This window comes from Protopterus annectens, chromosome 9.part0, assembly GCF_019279795.1.
Source record: "Protopterus annectens isolate FY-2018-M chromosome 9.part0, PAN1.0, whole genome shotgun sequence".
Lineage (NCBI taxonomy): Eukaryota > Metazoa > Chordata > Ceratodontiformes > Protopteridae > Protopterus > Protopterus annectens.
The window spans coordinates 1056270645-1056288733 of NC_056743.1; the positions used below are offsets into that span (position 1 = coordinate 1056270645).

The following is an 18089-nucleotide window of genomic DNA, read 5'->3' on the forward strand; positions in this document are numbered from 1 at the left end:
AGTCGTTGTGGGTTCAACATGTGCATCCTCTAGACTTTACAGTTCCTCTTCTTGTCTCATGAAGGAACTTCTCTGGTGGATTCAGCAGTTGTCTCTGAACCCAGGGCTCCCTTTTCGTCCCCCTCTTCCTTCTCAGGATCTGTTCACAGACACTTCAGATGTGGGATGGGGAGCAACTTTTACAGAGAGTGTGGTCACCTCATCAGCAGAAGAAGCACATCAGTGTCAAAGAGGTGAGAGCTCTTATGCTGGCTCTTCAGGCCTTCCATCCACTTTTCTCTCCTGGGTCTCAAGGTATTCACAGACAATACCACAATTATGTGCTATATCAACAAACGGGGGAACAAGATCTTACCTTCCTTGCCGGCTGGCACTTTTGGTATGGGATCTGGCTGTCAAGTATCAAATGACACTTCAGGAAGTTTATATCCCTTCAGATCAGAACATTGTGGCAGACACTCTGAGCAGGTCCTTCACTCAATCCCATGAATGGATGCGTCACAGTGATGTGTTTCTGGACATTGTTCATCAGTAGGGTACTCCTCAAGAAGATCTCTTTGCCTCCCCTCTGAACAGCCAACTTCTGTTTTGTGCCAGAATCCCAGGTTCTCTGGTGTGAAAGGTGGATGCAGTCTCATTTTCTTGGAAGGGGATATTTCTTTATGTATTCCCTCCCATTCTTCTCATTCTGAAAGTCCTGTTCAAGATTCAACAGAATGTTCCCAAAATCTTGTTGGGGACTCTCTTTTAGCTGTGAAAGCACTGGTTCCCTCTACTTCTGCATCTAGCCAAGGACAATCATCACAAGTTACCTCACAGGTGGATCTTCTCAGACAAGACAAGGGATCTCTCATCCATCCCCACCTGTACATGCTTCAACTGACACTGTGGGTGATAGGGTGTTGATTCCTCATAGACACCTTTTTTCTGAAGATGTGCTACAGGTTCTGCAGGAGGCCAGGAAAACTACTACTAGGAAATCCTACTTTTCTAAATGGAAGAGCTTTTCTATTTGGTGTCTCTCATTCCCTGGACCCACTTACTGTGGATGTTCCTTTCTTTCTCTCTTATTTGTGTGAGTTGCTCAATGCTGGTTTGGCCTATTCTTCTGTTAAGGCCCACTTATTAGCTCTTTCTGCTCGTCTGCCTTAAACTCATCCTTTAGCATCTAGATTTGAGGCTAAACAATTTCTTAAATGTGTCCTTAATATTAGACCTCCCAGGAAGTCTGTTACTCCTTCCTGGGATCTTAATTGTGTTCTGTAGAAATTGGCTCAGGCTACTTTTGAGCCTGCTGTTTTAGTTTCTTTCCTTGCAACATGGCTGACTGAACCTACCTGACTTGCTATGTGTTAGAGTTTACAAATGAGGGCTTGTTAAAGGATTAGCTGATGTGAGTGTTTGCTAAATCACAATTATTTAACCATAAAATAAGGATTATTTTTTATAGAGAACTAGTATTTTACAATGTTTTACTGGTAGCTGCCTACATCTAGCAACACTGGCTTTACTCAGGTAATATCTGGTGAGTGACTGCTGCTTTCATAAGTGTAATTTGCAGCCTGTTTTAGCTACTGGCATATACTTGTTTAATAAATTAGCAGATGTGAATGGGACTGAGTTAAGGCTGCCGACAGAAAGTGTTCTCTGTTCTGTCGTCCACCCCCCCACACACACTCAGTGCAGCCTTCCATCTCCTTAAAATGATATCTTGCATGCTCCTATTACTTCAGTAATATGCCCTAGACTTCCTGGTCTTGTATAGAGTGTGTGTTACTCCATATTATATAACATGCGGTAACAGCCGAACCCTGCAAGCACTTGCATAGCTACTAAGGTTGTTACTATATTATAAGAAAGTAATTTAAAAGCCAGTATGTTTTTGCTTGACTGAAGGAAACTTGGTTTTCTTTTCTTGAAAGGCTCTCCACTGTGTACGAGTTATTAATTATGTCATTGTTACCCGACAACCATACAGAACAGCTAAATGAATGCTAAACATTGTACTTATGTTAAATGTCTGAAACTCAGCATAGTAGCTACAAGGTATTAGGCACTGTGTAACTAACTCCTCACATTTTATCTAACTCCAGTACACTACTTTCAGCCACCTAATATTTCTTATATTATCTCTTCCCTTACAGAAGTTTCCACAGTTAGCTTCACCCACAGGAGGTTCCCTCAATTGCAACCTGAAGCTGTTTTAGGCAAGCATCAACCTAAACATTTGAGAAGAAATGTTTCAAAAGTAAATGTACGTACCATCAGAAAGAATCAATTATTTTTACTAATATAGGCAAAAAAACACTCCACATAGCTAATGTGGATATATCCTTAAGCTTTTAATCTAATGTGGATATAACCTTAAGCTTTTAACCTGCTGGAAAGGCAGTGCACACTTGCAGAGACAACTGGCTTTCAAAAAGAGGAGGGAGAGTCGCAATCATGTATTCTAACTGCCTGTCTGTCCCTCCTATCTCTTTTCTCATCTCTGACTTTCTCCCAGCTGAGATAATTTTAGCTGACTTTAAACTTAGCCACCATAAAAACTTGCCATCGCATCAGTTTACATCCCTCCTGGAAATAATGTCCCCGTTTTAGAACACTTTCTATCCTGGACATCTAAAACTAGCCCTTATGAAACCATCATACTAGGAGATGTCAATATTGACTGGCTGCAGATCAATAAAGAATCACCTTTTACCTCTCTTAACCTGTATGGATTCACACAGCTCATCTCTTCCCCTACCCACCTTCATACATTTTCCTCTACTGGTTCACTTATTGACTGGATACTAGTATCTCACCCCCAACATTACCATAATCCAACCACTCTACCAGACACATTAGGTGACCACCTACCTTTACTAGTTCACAGAAACTCTGAACACCTGCATAAAGCACAATATAAGGTGACCCATGATCTATCTAGCTAGTCTCCTGACTCACTAAATCATCTCCTCTCTACTATAAACTGGCCTTTCTCTCTAATCTCACTCTCGATTAAGCAGTCCTACACTTCAACAACACCTTTCTATCCATACTCAACTCCCTTGCCCTCACTAGGAAAGCTTGCATCAGATTCAGATATGCCCCATGGCTAACTAAAACTACCCTTACACTCATGAAGACCAGAGATAACGCTTGGAAAACTTGGAAAGGCAATAATACTTCTTCCAACCTGATCTTTTACAGGGAACTTAGAAACAAAACTAAGAAACAAATCAATCTTGATAAAAGAACTATTACCAATCCTCACTTAATCCCTGCTGTAATCCTAAAAAATTCTGGAACTCTATCAATAAACTTCTCTCACCTGATACTCCTACCCCACCCACACCTTATTCTGACAAGAGTCTTCTGGAAATGGCAACCCTCCTTAATAAGTTCTTCATTGAAACCATTGAAAACTTTCTCCACCTGCACCTCTTTCAATCCATCTACATCTTCATCCACCTCTGATTCACCTCTCTCACCCTCACTCTCATTCTCACTATCACCTGTTCCCACCTCTTGTATCAAGTTGCTCTTAACTAAACTAAAACCTAGTTCACCCTCAGCTGATAACCTCCCTCCATTACTCCTTAAACATGCAGCTACATCTCTAGCTTACCGCATATCAATCCTGATTAACAGATCCATAAAAGAAGGCAAAGTCCCTGAAATTTGGAAGAACTTTTTTGTAGTACCTCTTTCATAAAGGAGGAAACTCCACTGAGCCAATTTCAGACCATTTGCCACACTGTCTCCTCTCTCCAAAATACTGGAAAAGTGTATCCAAAAGCAAGTAATTAATCATCTGCTACAAGAAAACCTAATCACACCAACTCAACATGGCTTCTGCCCCACACATAGCACAGCTACCGGTCTTGTATCCTTTACTAATAACATTGCTCAAGTCAGGGATAATAGCAAAATAGCATCAGCCCTCTTTCTAGACCTGTTGAAAGCATTTGACAGCGTATATCATACCATACTTCACTATAAACTCTCCAACCTAGGCTTCTCAAACTCCACCACCTCCTGGTTCTGTGATTACCTCACTAATAGATACCAGGCTGTTAGATGGAACTCTTCCTACTCCCTTTCTAGCAGTTAGGACAGGGGTCCCACAAGGATCAATATTGGGCCCTCTCCTCTTCAATGTGTTTACCAATGACCTTTTCCCATCCTGTCCCCAATCCAATCTTATTCAGTATGCTGATGACTCGACCATCAACTCTGCCGACAACATAGAAAACCTTCAATCCCTTACATAAAACTCACTTTGAAAATTGGCTACAATCCAACCAGCTCTTGCTAAATGCGAGCAAAACTAAGCTACTACTTTTCCTACCTAAAAATCTGGAACATGCAAAACAGAACTTTTCCGTAACATCCCTTAATGGAACTAAAATTTCTGTTGACACCCAAACAAAACTCCTTGGAGCAATAATTGATGATGAACTTAAATTCAACCATCACATTCTTAGCTCAATTAAAAAAAAAAAAAAAACTAGGTCTGCATTACTGTCACAAAAACTTTCTTCTTTCTGCATCCAGGCCATCCCTTGCCCAACCCCTGCTTCTACCATACATACTCTATATGCTTCACCTATTCTTACCCATATACTGAGTAACCTAATATCCAAACTAGAAACCACGTATAACAAAGTAGCCAGATTTGCTGCAAATCAACCTTACAAATCCCATCACTGTTTCTCATTAAAGTATTTACACTGGCCTGAATTTTCCAACTTATTGCCTCAGTCCCAACTCCTTACAGCCCACAATATACTAAACAATCCTAAATCCTGCCCATCCCTTGCAAATTCTCTGACACTTTATACTCCTCAATGCCCACTAAGTAGTACTAATCAATACTTTCTTGAAGTTCATAAGCCAAACAAAACCTTTGGGAGAATACTCTATTGTCACTCCGTTGCAAAACATTGGAACACACTCCCTTCAGCCCTTAGACTACTTAAAGACATAAATGCCTTCAAGAAACAGCTTAAATCTTTTTTCCTATCAAATTGGATATGTTCATGCTCTAAACCAATACCCAATAAACATTCGGGGATAACCTAACTTAACTGTATCACTTTGAGCTCTCTCTCTTACTATCTTCACATTTATTTCCATCATATTCCATACTAGTTAGCTCATGTCACACTCAATTCCCATAATCCTGTATTAGTGTTATTTAATTTATTTAACTTCCAAAATTCACACAGCTTTATCTGTATATTTACTTACTTCATGCCTAGTACCTTGGGTTCAGCAATGTATTGACCTTTCTTACCAGATTTCTACTTAGTTTCTTGCCTTACTATGTGAAAATTTCCATATATTTATTGTATTGTATTTCCATCCACTCTGTATATTCCTTTATTGCATGTTATGAAATTACTTCAGAAGTATGTATACTTAAAATGTGATTTATGTTTATCCTTGTTCTATTTGTTTACTTAAAACTTTTTTTTTTAATTTTTTGTTTTGTTCCTTTTGTTTTCAATATGATAATTGCCATTACCTCTACTCTGTAATTATGTATCCAGTAGTGGTTAATTGCTTTTTAAGCTTTAAGACTGAGGACTATAACAAACCCTCATCTCTGTAAATATGTATCTAGCAGTAGTGTTTTTGTTTGTTCTACTTATTTAGTTTAATGGAGCTCATCTCCCCTGGCCTCTACTGAAAATGGACATGTATCCAGTTGGACTAGCCCAGTCAACAAATGTAAAATAAAAAATAAATAAATAAATAAATAAATAAAAATTGTTCTTTGAAGATGGTTCTTTGGTTATCTCTTGCTTCTGCCAAATGAGTGTTGGAGTTGCAAGCCCTTATGACTTGTCTGCCTTTTTTGATATTCCATGAGGACAGTGTGTCCTTGCGTACTAATCCTGTTTTCTGTTTTTATGCCAAGGTGGTTAACAAGTGGTCACTTGATCAGTCTATTAATTTGCCTACTTTTTTCCCCTCTCTGCAATCTGACAGTGAGAGGGTGCTGCGTACTTTGGACGTGCATAGACAGCTCTGATTTTATTTGGATAAGACTAAAACTATCAGAAAATCTGATCAGTTGTTTGTTTCCTTTCATCCTAGGTCTTTAGGATTAGCTTGTTTCCAAGCAAACTATTTCTACCTGGATTACAAAGGCTATTTCTTTTTGTTACACTTTTCATGGTAAGAGCCTTCCTTCTTCTGTAAAGGCTCATTCCGCTACAGCTGTGGCTTATTTTGGTGCTTTTTTCAAGGGCGTAGACACTAATTCTGTTCTTGTAGCAGCTACCGGGACTTCTGTACATACCTTTACCAAACATTACAAGTTAAATGGTATCTCCAGAGCTAGAGCTGGTTTTGATAATGCCATTCTTCATGGCTTCTTAGAGGGCTCTACTGCTGCTTCCTCCTCCCAAGTTTCTTCATGAGCCTGGGTAGTATGTACAACTGCCCATCCATTCAGTCTCATTACACAAAGAGGATCAGGGGCTACTTTGCATTATATCCAAAGGAAGTCTATTCCATAAAAGAAGGATCGTCTTGGACATGTATCTATCTTGCCAGCATGTCCTATTTATGTTTCTATGAAATTTAAGTTCACCCCAGTGGGTGCTGATAGTGCTATCAGATTTCTGGATGTGCAGGAGGTCACAAAGGAATGGATCTTTTCAGGCTTTGTAAGCTAGACAAAGGTCACCTCAAGAGTATGTAGATAACAGGAAATACAGAAAGCACTTTAAGGCAGTCTGGGTAGGGCAAGAAAGTAATACCCTTGCTTATCTTAGTTTGAAAATGCTGCTGTCACTTAGGGTGGGTCATATGTTTAGACAGGTACATACAAAAGGGTTCCCATTATACTCTATTATTGGCCTGATGAGAGAGGAGGAGAGATGAATAAATTCCTTATATCTGGAAGAAATACCTCTGGTGATTAGTGTGGCAAAGGTAAAAGGACTACCTAACTGTTGATGCATAATAATCAAAGGACAGTTCATGGTCAGTGAACGTGCCCAAGTTCCTAACGGAGGAGTTAACCTTCAAAAGGATGTCACCTATGTTGTAGATGCATGGGTGACCACAAAGGTGCATTTAGGTTTGGGACACAGTTAAGGCACCACTTATTGGTGCATGCTAGTCCCTCCTGAAGAATCTGGAAGTCAGATGGAGTAAGTTAATAACAGCTCCAAGTTTGCACTCATCTGCAAACTTGGTCAGGCCCAAGATGTCAGCCTTAATGGCACAGAAGTAAATACCAAAGAGAAATGGGCCTAGGACCAATCCCTAGGGGACACGGTTGCTATTTTTTTTTTCAAAACGGCATGCCTCCCACACCACTAGATTAGATATTGTCTGTTAGTTTGCGACTTAGTGGGTGACGTGGGTTTAGATTTAGTTTGACTAGCTTTAACTAGCTTGTTGATAATGCTGGAGTGTAAAGATTGGGCCAGGTCCAGGTAGGCACCGTGACCCTATTTGCCCAAGTCTAATGCATCACCTGCATGATCAAAGAAGCCCACTGTGCTCAGGAGGCAGGTTTTTGTCTTAAACCTAAACGGACCTTATTCTAGGGTTTGTAAGCTTGCACCTCTAACTAGTATTATTTGAACTCTGTATTTCTAGCAGGTGCTAGAGGTTTCTTTACTCCTTTGTACACGGTTTTCAGTTTCTTTGCTCTTACTCACTTCCTAAAGTATTTAAGAGCATAAAGTGAATGGGAGTAAGAAATATATACATAGCAGTACAGTTTTCTTACCAAATTTCAACTCAGGAAAACTGCTTAATGTAGAAGCAAGAATACGTCATGCTACAGTATAACAAATAGGCTTAGACAGGAAAATCCTACTGTATATCACTTCAGGATAGAGTAGAAATACTACATTCTGCAAGTGCTAGTCTGCAGTTCCTTGGGATTTTTAAATGCTGTTCTATATTTTTTTCTTGGAATATGTAATAAACCTGCCAAATGTATTCTCAAGAAGGGATTTACCACATCAGTACTATACAAGCCTGCATCTTGATTATTAAAATGTTTGAAACTGGGCAATTGTATGCATTATTATCCAAAACATCGAACCGGAGAACCTCTTGCTGTGAGATGGCAATGCTAACCGCTGCACCACTGTGGTCGCCACTCTGCATACTATCAATGAAAAAGGTAGTACTGCTGAAGTCAGAACTTCATATTAAATTATAATGCATTTATCTTGAAGATGGATATCGTAAGTCTGGTTATATACCCTCGCTACCCGTCTGGTTATATACCCTCGCTACCCGTCTGGTTATATACCCTCGCTACCCGTCTGGTTATATACCCTTGCTACCCGTCTGGTTATATACCCTTGCTACATGTCTGGTTATATACCCTCGCTACATGTCTGGTTATATACGCTAACCTCTTTATTCCTTTCTTCTGTCTACACACCTCGCTCCGAGTCGATTTTTGATTTTGATTCTTTCAGCACGCCATCTTTGATGCCACTCTATATAATGCATGCATATACTGTGTTTTTTCAGTCAATCTGTATACAGTCATTTATCTACTGCGTTTATACCTTCAACCTACGATATACACGTTGTATATAATATGTATGCATTGCATTTTGTCATTCACTCTAGACCGACTGTGTTTTTTCATGGGCTGAGACCAAAATGGGCCCAGTGGGATAAGTGCTCTACCCCAGTTAAAAAAGTCAAAATAAAATAAAAATATGGCATAAATTATAATATGAACTTGCTACTATGATTCCAAAAGCGAGTTTCTGTTTGCATGGCCAAGTCTCTTGTTGGATGACATCACTGAATGTCTGCACTAAATAATGCTGGTGTCACAATGACAAGCGTTTTCCAATATGTCTAAATAGTTTGTATTAAAATTTACGGCCACCGTGGTGCAGTGGTTAGTGTTGTCACCTCAAGCAAGAGGTTCTCTGGTTCGATCCTCAGCTGGGGTGCTTCTGTGCAGAGTCTGCATGTCTTCCTTGTGGTCGCGTGGTTTTCCTCTGGGTGCTCCAGTTTCCTCCCACATCCAAAAGACATGCTATAGGTGGACTGGACACTTTAAATTGGCCCTAGGCGTGAGTGTGTGCCTTCCGTGGAAGGTTGGGTGCCAGGCTGGGAACTCAACACCATAAAACTCCACTGCCAATCATGAGCAGACAGATGATCCACTGTGGCGACCCACTAACCGGGAAAAGCCGAAAGAAGACGAAGAAAATTTGTTTATTTTTTCTGATTACTATTTATTCAGGAGAAAACTGTGTTGCTTTCAAGGACAGTGCCACTTGTCCTTTCTTGCACTCTTGGCTGGACAGATTGAGGAGGGGTTGACGTGGGAAGCCATTGTTTGTGTGTGTCAGTGTTCAAGGTTTTGGCAACTAAACTCAGCATTAGCTACCTTTGTCAGGTTTTGTGTAAGCTCGTCAGACATGGCTCTGTCTGGAGCCAGGCCTATGGTCCTGAAGATAGTGCACTCCCAACAGCAAGGGTTGCAGCATCCCATAATAAATAGTCCAGCAGACTTTTCACAGAATATTGTAACAGCAAAATCTGTTATGTATCATAATAACTTGCTTAGATTTTGACTGGGCATTATGACAAAACAACATTTTTTAACAATATTTCTGAAGCAAATGTCGAGTAATATGCTGTATAGAGTAGTCTTCACTGTAAAGATTATCTACTGACAATTTTTTTTTTTTTTTTTTTTACTAGCATAGCTGGAATATACCTGAATCACCTAGACAGCAGCATTATCACAATATATTGAATTCCCTTAGGCTGCTGGTCCTTAAAATGTGTCTGTATGTGATATATATGTATATCTAAACGACCGGCAAATCAATAAGGTTTAGGTGCTAGCCAGACTTTGCATCTTCGTAACAATATGTAACTGTTAATAATATGATGCAGTAGACACTTACTACCCCAGTAGAACGGCATCATTCTGAGAAGAATTTATTCTGTCTGCCACATCTGGCCACTGTTTATGTAGAAGCCAATGAGTTGGGTTCTGTGTACCTTTTTATAGGTGTTTATGGCACAAGCACCCTTATACCACCATACTCTATTGGTATTGTCAGTCAGGATTAATTCTTAAGCAAAGAGTTATTATTTAGAATAAAATGTCCATGCATTAAAATTTATTTTAACAGCATTAATAAATAATCCAGTCTCCAAAAGAGCAGCAGCATAGCTCAGCAGCTGAGAAACTTCTAGACATTGTGCATAGAACGGCAATGACTAGAGAAGGCTCAGGGCCAGCCTCTACTGGATACTAATTACAAGGTTTTCACAATGCTCTGAAAAATGCACCAACAAGAGATAACGAACGACTACTGAAGAAACTATACTTTCACCTTGTCCAGTCATCTTGAGGGTGCAGTAAACCATGCCATTCTCTCCTGTCCAGTTCAACACTTATATCCTTATAGAACCATCCAGGACAGATAAGGGAGACCGGCTACAGTTAAGTATATCATTGTTGCAACATCATGTAATATTATTCCTCATTCTTTTTCAGGAAACATTGCAGTTTATAATTTGTTCATGCTCTCACTAAGAGCTAAAAGTAGCTAAAATTAACTTTTTAAAAGAGAAAAAAAGAAAACAAAATAGTGTTGGCAGCCTTTCTCACAGCTCACTGCCTCTCAGCTTTTGATTACTATGACTACAAATGCAAGTAATTGTATATGATTATAAACAAAATCATTGCACAATAGAATAGAATAGTTGTAGTGCATAGAATGCTGTGATTACACACTGAAATTAAGGAAAACCTAAATGTGTTAAACATATCTCTAGTGAGAGACCTGATCTTAGCAGCATCTAAGAAATGCTTAAAAACGTGTTAAGAGCACCTAAGCAATGTTAAGCTCTGGTCTTGTGCTAGGGACTAACACAGATAGTGCCGGATGGCAAACAATGGCACATTTGTAAAACAATACACAGGGGCACTTTGCTTCTGCTACTGTCTACTCATTGGTGCAAAGGGCTTTAGTGGCTTTCAGAGACTTTGAATGCGAGTAAAACTTCTCAATCCTACGCTTCATTTTTGTAAATGGTAGTACATGGAGCAGATAAAGCTCAATGCATTAGAAAGGCTCGGTGGTCATAACCCTTTATTATGAGTTCTCAAGATGGATGCCAAGACTCACCTCTTAAGCTTTGCTCTCAGTGTATTTATTGGCATCCATCTTTTGTGCACATAATAAGATGATTAGGTTCAGGTCTCCAATTGTAATCCCCCACATCTTGAAGTGCTTTTATGCAGGTATTTCTGAGAAAAGAGGTTAGAGGTTATGACTTTGGTGATACGAGTGACAAACTGCAGCGACAATTTATTCATATAAATGCAGTAGGCCAAGGTATAAGCAAGATTCATGAACAAAGGTAAAATGATGTGCATTTTAATGACCTTGTACAGCTAAAATCAATGCTATTTATGGTAACTTGCGTGAGATGTAATATTAGAAGATACTGACCAAAAGTGATGCGTCTATCCTGAGATTCACACATTTTCATTTGCTCCTACCTATATGCTTTGAGTTTTTGTAAGTATTTCATAAGTGTGTTATACTTCAGTTCATGCTGACTTAATGAATGTAGAAAGTCCATAATGTAGATTTATGGTGCAAGGTTGAATGTGACAGAATTTTTGTGGATGCAAAAATAGCATATCTACACCTTTTGAAGCATATTCAAAAGGGTGGCGTTTTTCATCATAGTTAATTTCATTATAGTGAGTTGAATTGTCCAAACACTTCCAGTGTTTCGTTTTTCACTTTTTTCAACTGTAGTCAACCACTGAGCTGGTATATGCAAATTAGGGGTGGGTGCAGCCATGCACCCTACATGGTGAGTGCAGAAGGAATTGCCCTTTGCAAAACAAATAAAAAATAAATAAATAAAAATTCTTCTGTTTTTTCATGTTTTTCAAGTTATGTTTTTCATTCCTAAAAAAATCAGTCTACTGTGGTTCATTGAATGTCCCCGCCACACATAGGGAAACCAGAAGTGCATTAATCTTAATTAAGCCAGGTAACAGCACAAACATTTTATACAGATTGTAACACTTCATTAACACAGGGCATTCTGTCTATCAGCATGATTGAAATGGCAAAATCCAAACACGCAGTCAGAGTAATCTCACCATTACAAGCAGAGTTGTTGTTTATGTACTAGCAAGTTGGTAATATTGCAGAAGACTTGGTTTTACTGCTAATAACTCCCTGGATGATGCCCATTGCCTACAAGAAGGCCTAACCCACATTAATTCCTAGTATCAGGAGTCCAGACGTACTCTAAAAAAAAACACAAATACCCTCCCAAATTTGGCACTTTATTTAAAGACATAAACACATATGTGGACAATGAGCATTCCTACTGCAAGAAATCATTCTAACTAGCCCAGCATATTTCTTAGGGTGCATCCTCCAGATCCACGCATGTTACTGCACCTCGCCTCCTTCTCCAAAATCAGACGCATAACAGAATACAGCAATCCCTTTGGCATGCACCTATCTAGGTATACTTCATAGCCTAAAAATCGTGATGATTCATGGCCAAGAAGATCCAAATTACATAAGTAACATCTAAAAACTCTTGTCACTATGCTCTGCCTCCTACAGATGTCTGTCTGATGACCTCTATTTGATTTGTAATGTAATAAAGGTTCCAATCCCATTAGACCTCTTAGATATTCAAAAATCTGATAATGCCATCAAAACCTTCTGGAAGGATCTGAAGCAACATCAGAATATACTTATAAACCAAGCATGTTGGCAGGATTGATATTTATTCCAAAGGGTACCTTACTTATGAAACAATTTCTCATTCCATGTCAAACAAAGTAGCTTATTGACTATTTTAAGGTCAGCTTTGACAAATGTAGGAGAGACTGGAAATCTACCCCTCGGCTGTACATTTAGACCCTTACAGATAGGGGAGCAAGAAGCAGGAATTGCAGTGGCTAAGCTTCTAATAGTCAATGAGCAAACTGATTAGTAAAAACCTATGAGCCTATAAAATAGCGGAGGAAATGGTTCTAAAAAACTGCAAGGAACAGAGGATGGAAAGGGGGAGGTAAGCTTAACGAGGTAGATAAATAAAATGGTAAATAAAGATCTATAAAAGGTAAAGTGAGCCAAAAACGTTTATAACCAGGAAAAGTGTGATGAAAACTCCACCAGGCACAAATGAATCGAAGCTCCAAAGTAAAATTGCTTTTAATAAGCACTTTAAACCACTCCACAACAAAGACTGGATCAAATAAAGACAAGCAAAACAAAATAACGTATCCACATAGACGTTTTCGTCGCCAACTTCATCAGTTATACATCCATTTTAAAACTGAAATGCTTTTATATGCTGTTTGAATTTAGTCACAGGTCTGTTGTCCAATCCTTTAACACATTAAATTGAAATTCATTTAATTGAATAATTAATTTGTAAAAACTGTGTAAAAAACACTAAATAAATAAGTCCAATTCTCTAAAAACATATAATCACAACTTATACCCTATTTATTAAAATTATTATAATTATATAATAATTATTCAATTAAATGAATTTCAATTTAATGTGTTAAAGGATTGGACAACAGACCTGTGACTAAATTCAAACAGCATATAAAAGCATTTCAGTTTTAAAATGGATGTATAACTGATGAAGTTGGCGACGAAAACGTCTATGTGGATACGTTATTTTGTTTTGCTTGTCTTTATTTGATCCAGTCTTTGTTGTGGAGTGGTTTAAAGTGCTTATTAAAAGCAATTTTACTTTGGAGCTTCGATTCATTTGTGCCTGGTGGAGTTTTCATCACACTTTTCCTAAATAAAGATCTATATTCTGCTATAGTGTCATGCAAAATATCAATTCAAAATTTGGATAGCTTTTAAGACAAACAAAAAGAGAGACAGTGTGTGCATGTGCATGTGTATGTATGTGATCAGGGTAAGCTAGCCAGTGTCTGGGTAAAATGAAGAGGGTTACTGAGAAAATCACATTGACTTCTAGTAAAACTACGTGCGTGGTAAGGAAGCTAGAAGGGTCTCATTGGAAGCACCAATGGGCCTCTCCTCAACAATATCCACATAAGTAACTAAACAGATTAACTGGAGGCAAAACAAATTTGATGATGATATTAAGCTGCATAAAAATGAATACACAAAGCAGTTGAAACAGATTAAACAAGCCTTAATAAATTTTAGGACTGCCTCATGAATGATAGTTTCAATAACAAACAAATGTACCACGGAAGAAACCCCATTTATACAGTGTTTTTGTGGAGTTAGTTTAAAAAAATAGAGAGGAATGGAAACTTTATTCTTCTCTGCAAAAACTGCTTGTGAAATTATACCTGGAGTATTTGACTTCATTCTGCAGGCCATATTTCCGCAAAGAAAGGCACAGGACTCAAGATTTCAGAGGACAGTCAGCAGATCATTTTAAAAGGAAATTACTAATGCGAATTATAAAGTATTCACTAGAAGAACTCTGGTACAGAGAAACAAGAGACATTCAAATAATCCACAGGATTTGAGGGGCTCTATGTTTTGCTACAAAAAATGTTAAAAAAGTGACTCAGTTTGAAAACAGAGGGAAGATATGAGGAAGTATTGTTACTTGTGACTTGCCACAAAGATTGTGGATTCAGCAGTGAAAGGATAATTCAGAACATGGCATGAATTATATATATATATATATATATATATATATATATATATATATATATACATATATATATATATATATATATATATATATATATATATATATATATATATATATATATATACACACACACACACACTTTCAAGCAGGTTTAATCAGTGTTCAGGCCATCAAAGAACCCTGCCTCATTGAACTCGGGATCATGAACGTGGTCACCTACCCAGTTAACGAATCTATTGTTAAAACAGTTTTTTTTATTTTAAATCAATGGATAACAGTATGTGAAGTGGTAAATAATTCCATAACCTTTTTACTTATATATCCTAGATAAGAAAATTAAAACATTAAATCAGATTATAATTTCAAGTGATGATGCTAAAAGATAGACTAGGCAGTACTTACAAATCACAGTTTATAACTTCAGACATGGCCCTATCAGGCAGCAGGAGAAAACAAAAATTACTGAAGCAGCCCATTTCAAGCAGATACATGACCTTCAGCAAGTTACTTTAATATTACATAACCAGACCTCCTAAAATCTCACTTAAAAAATAATACAAATAATAAAGGAATGTATTTTTGCATCCCTTTTCTGAACAATACAAAAACTCAGAAACTTAGTTATACTGTGTTATTTTGCAGTTTTGCCACAAAAATTCAAAAACAAAATAAAAGGGGGCGTAAAATTCTGAAGCAAAAGTCAGGGACAGGTTAACAATGCGCCAGTGATGCAAGAAGAGCGAATGAAATGGAAGAAAATCTAAAGGGGGGGGATGCAGAATGTCTGGATTTTTGACTCATATATTTGATCCATTCATCGTTTTTTTTTCACAAATCACTGGGATGATTTAAGAATTAAAGTCACTAACTAATGACATGCATTTGAGTTTCAGACTTGGTATCTTTAAGAAAAATGTATGCTAACCCAATTCCTGTTACTCTAGCAACTTTGTAAGTTTATAATAGCAATATTTAAAATGTGTCCCTATTCTGGGCCTTTGCCGCCTCCCTCCCTTCCTTCCTTATGTCAGATTTATTGCACTAAGGGAGGTTGATATACATGGGGAAGGGAATAAACTAAGTTACTAACCCCAAAAATATAAAAGGCAAACTCTATAAAAACAAGCAAAACTAAGGAAGATCAAATAAACGTGGTGGTAGCGGAAGGGGTGCTTACGAAACAAGTGTCTTGTGTCCTGCAGAGAGGAAATATTCATTCCCAAAAGTTTAATGCAGGTCATAAAAGAGGCAAAGGCTAGCCCGTCTCCTTTAGGTCTGTTTAAAAGCAGATCAGAGCGTGTGTGTGTATGTATGCATGCATGCATGCATATTGTAAATACTTGTGTATGTGTGAGAAGGGGGTGCTGCTCTGTCCAGTCCGTCCGGACAACCTGATGACATAATCAGCAGCACAGCTGTTCCTGCAACACGTGGGACACAAGAAACGTTTGACCACACGCAGTGTAAACGTCACGTCTTGTTAAACGGTTTTCAAACAGGTCTTGACTAATGACACGCTACACCTTGATAGCGCATTACAAACTACACATAATTAACTACACACAACGCATTCCTGCGGGGTCCACTCCTAAAATGCTGATTCGGTACCGCTCTTACTGGATAAAGCCGTTCAGGGGAGGTGCCTTGACAATTATAAACCTAAAGTAATGGAAAGTCCGTCCTACCTGGGGTCTTTGGGTCCATGTTCCCACGTTTTGTGCGTCGGTTCTTTCCCCTCACACCTTCGAACATAAGCCGCTTGGCGTTTCAACAACTCTGAGCGGTCTGACAGGCCCAGATCCTGGTCCGGTTGCTCTTTTCTGCTGCCGAATAACGAGCAGAACCGTTGGTGCGAGGCTTAGCTGTGAAATGCTTGTTCTGTTGTTGCAGTGGATGCAAGGAGCTTTCTGCAGCAGTTTCCAAGTTCAAACCTTAAGAAAAAAACTGAAAAGCTAAGTCCACGTGTGGCTCAGGGTTGGAGGGTCACTGTTTGAGGAACTGGTATAGCAAGCGACGTGAAATTATGCAGCACAGACCTGCATTGTGCACCATGGTACTTGCTATCATGCCTCTATAGCAAGTTTGCTGCATCCACTCTTAGCTTGCCCCACTGACATACATTTCTGGCAATGATAAGGAGAGATCAGTGACACGAAACAAATAGGGAGGAGGGGCTCGATCGGCTGTGTTAATACAAAACCCACGCTGCCGTGCATTGCAGAGGGAATTTAGGAGGTGAAAATGTAGGACATGAAACAGGATTATTACGAACGTTAAGTACAGGAATGTTTCATTGTGAACTTCCATTTCACTGCAATTAAAGCGCTACCACAAATTTTCCAAATAACATTGCTCACTTAAGGGGTTGGAGAGGGGACACGTAGCATGCACAGGTCGAAACTGAGTGCCAGTATCAATATGGGGAATACATTGGGTATCGATACAGTACTAGTAACCGGACAATTGCTGTTAAACTTATCAAACCATCAATGGAGTCACGCTGGTCTCTGTCAGAGGCAGCAGAAAAGGAAAGTGTGCTGATAAACATGGATGGACAGGAAAAGGTTGCGTAAGACCCAGATATTTCTCAAGTGAATTCTTAAATTTAGTAACGCAACACGAGTCGACTGAGGTGCACCACGGTTACTTTCTTACGTCCACTACAATCCGTAACCCATTCTTTTAATTATATTTCTAACATCAGTATTATCGCCGCCCCAAACAAATGACAGTTTCATCCTTGCTGACTGCTTTACTCATATCTACCCTTTTTGACTGATGTCGTTGTCCACTGAGTTTTTACTGGCTAGATATTGATGCATTAGATACTGTGACCCGCTGCAACTCATTTTCAGTTTTACCTTCACTGTTTTTCCAGTCCTTGACTTCCATAGATCTCAACAGAATCAGGGACAAGTTCAGGAATAATCAGGGGCATTTTTAAAATAGTGATACTATTAACTTCAGATATTGGCATAATAAAATAATGTGAATTAACATACATTTTCGTGCAGTGTATTAAATAAATTCATTTTATCAACAGATTTGTTAGGTGCATTTCTACAATGAAATGAACATTTATTGAAAACGCTGGCATTTATGATAGCAATGGAAATAAGAGGTCTGCCCTTTCCCCACTGTTGTGCGATCTCAGAGTTGACATATATTGGTTGCAGGGGGTATGAGGGGCCACAGCCCCCCCCCCCCAAATGTCATAATCAGACTAGAGTACTTAGCTAATGACACTTAGCCTAATCATGCTTCCCAGAAATATTAGAAAGGTATTAGTCCCTTAGGTTTATGGGGGGGGGGGGGGGTATAATCTTAGGCATGAGTAGTTGAGCATTTGCAAGCTTTATCTCTCTAATAGAGACATCGGTGCCAGGCTCAGGGCACATTTACGATTTCCAATCCACTGATCCAAGTTTTGC

The 18089-nt window shown here is 38.8% G+C and overlaps 1 protein-coding gene across 1 annotated transcript in view; it reads right to left on the minus strand.

Moving 5' to 3' along the window:
- The window catches only part of LOC122811795 (nuclear receptor subfamily 1 group D member 2-like), a 327820-nt gene extending 310525 nt beyond the window's left edge, over positions 1 to 17295 (minus strand). The window contains exon 1 of the mRNA XM_044083862.1: positions 16344 to 17295. Coding sequence (XP_043939797.1) covers positions 16344 to 16410 — 67 coding nt within the window. The 5' untranslated portion in view covers positions 16411 to 17295. The remainder of the gene's footprint in view (positions 1 to 16343) is intronic.
- Positions 17296 to 18089: the final 794 nt, after the last annotated feature.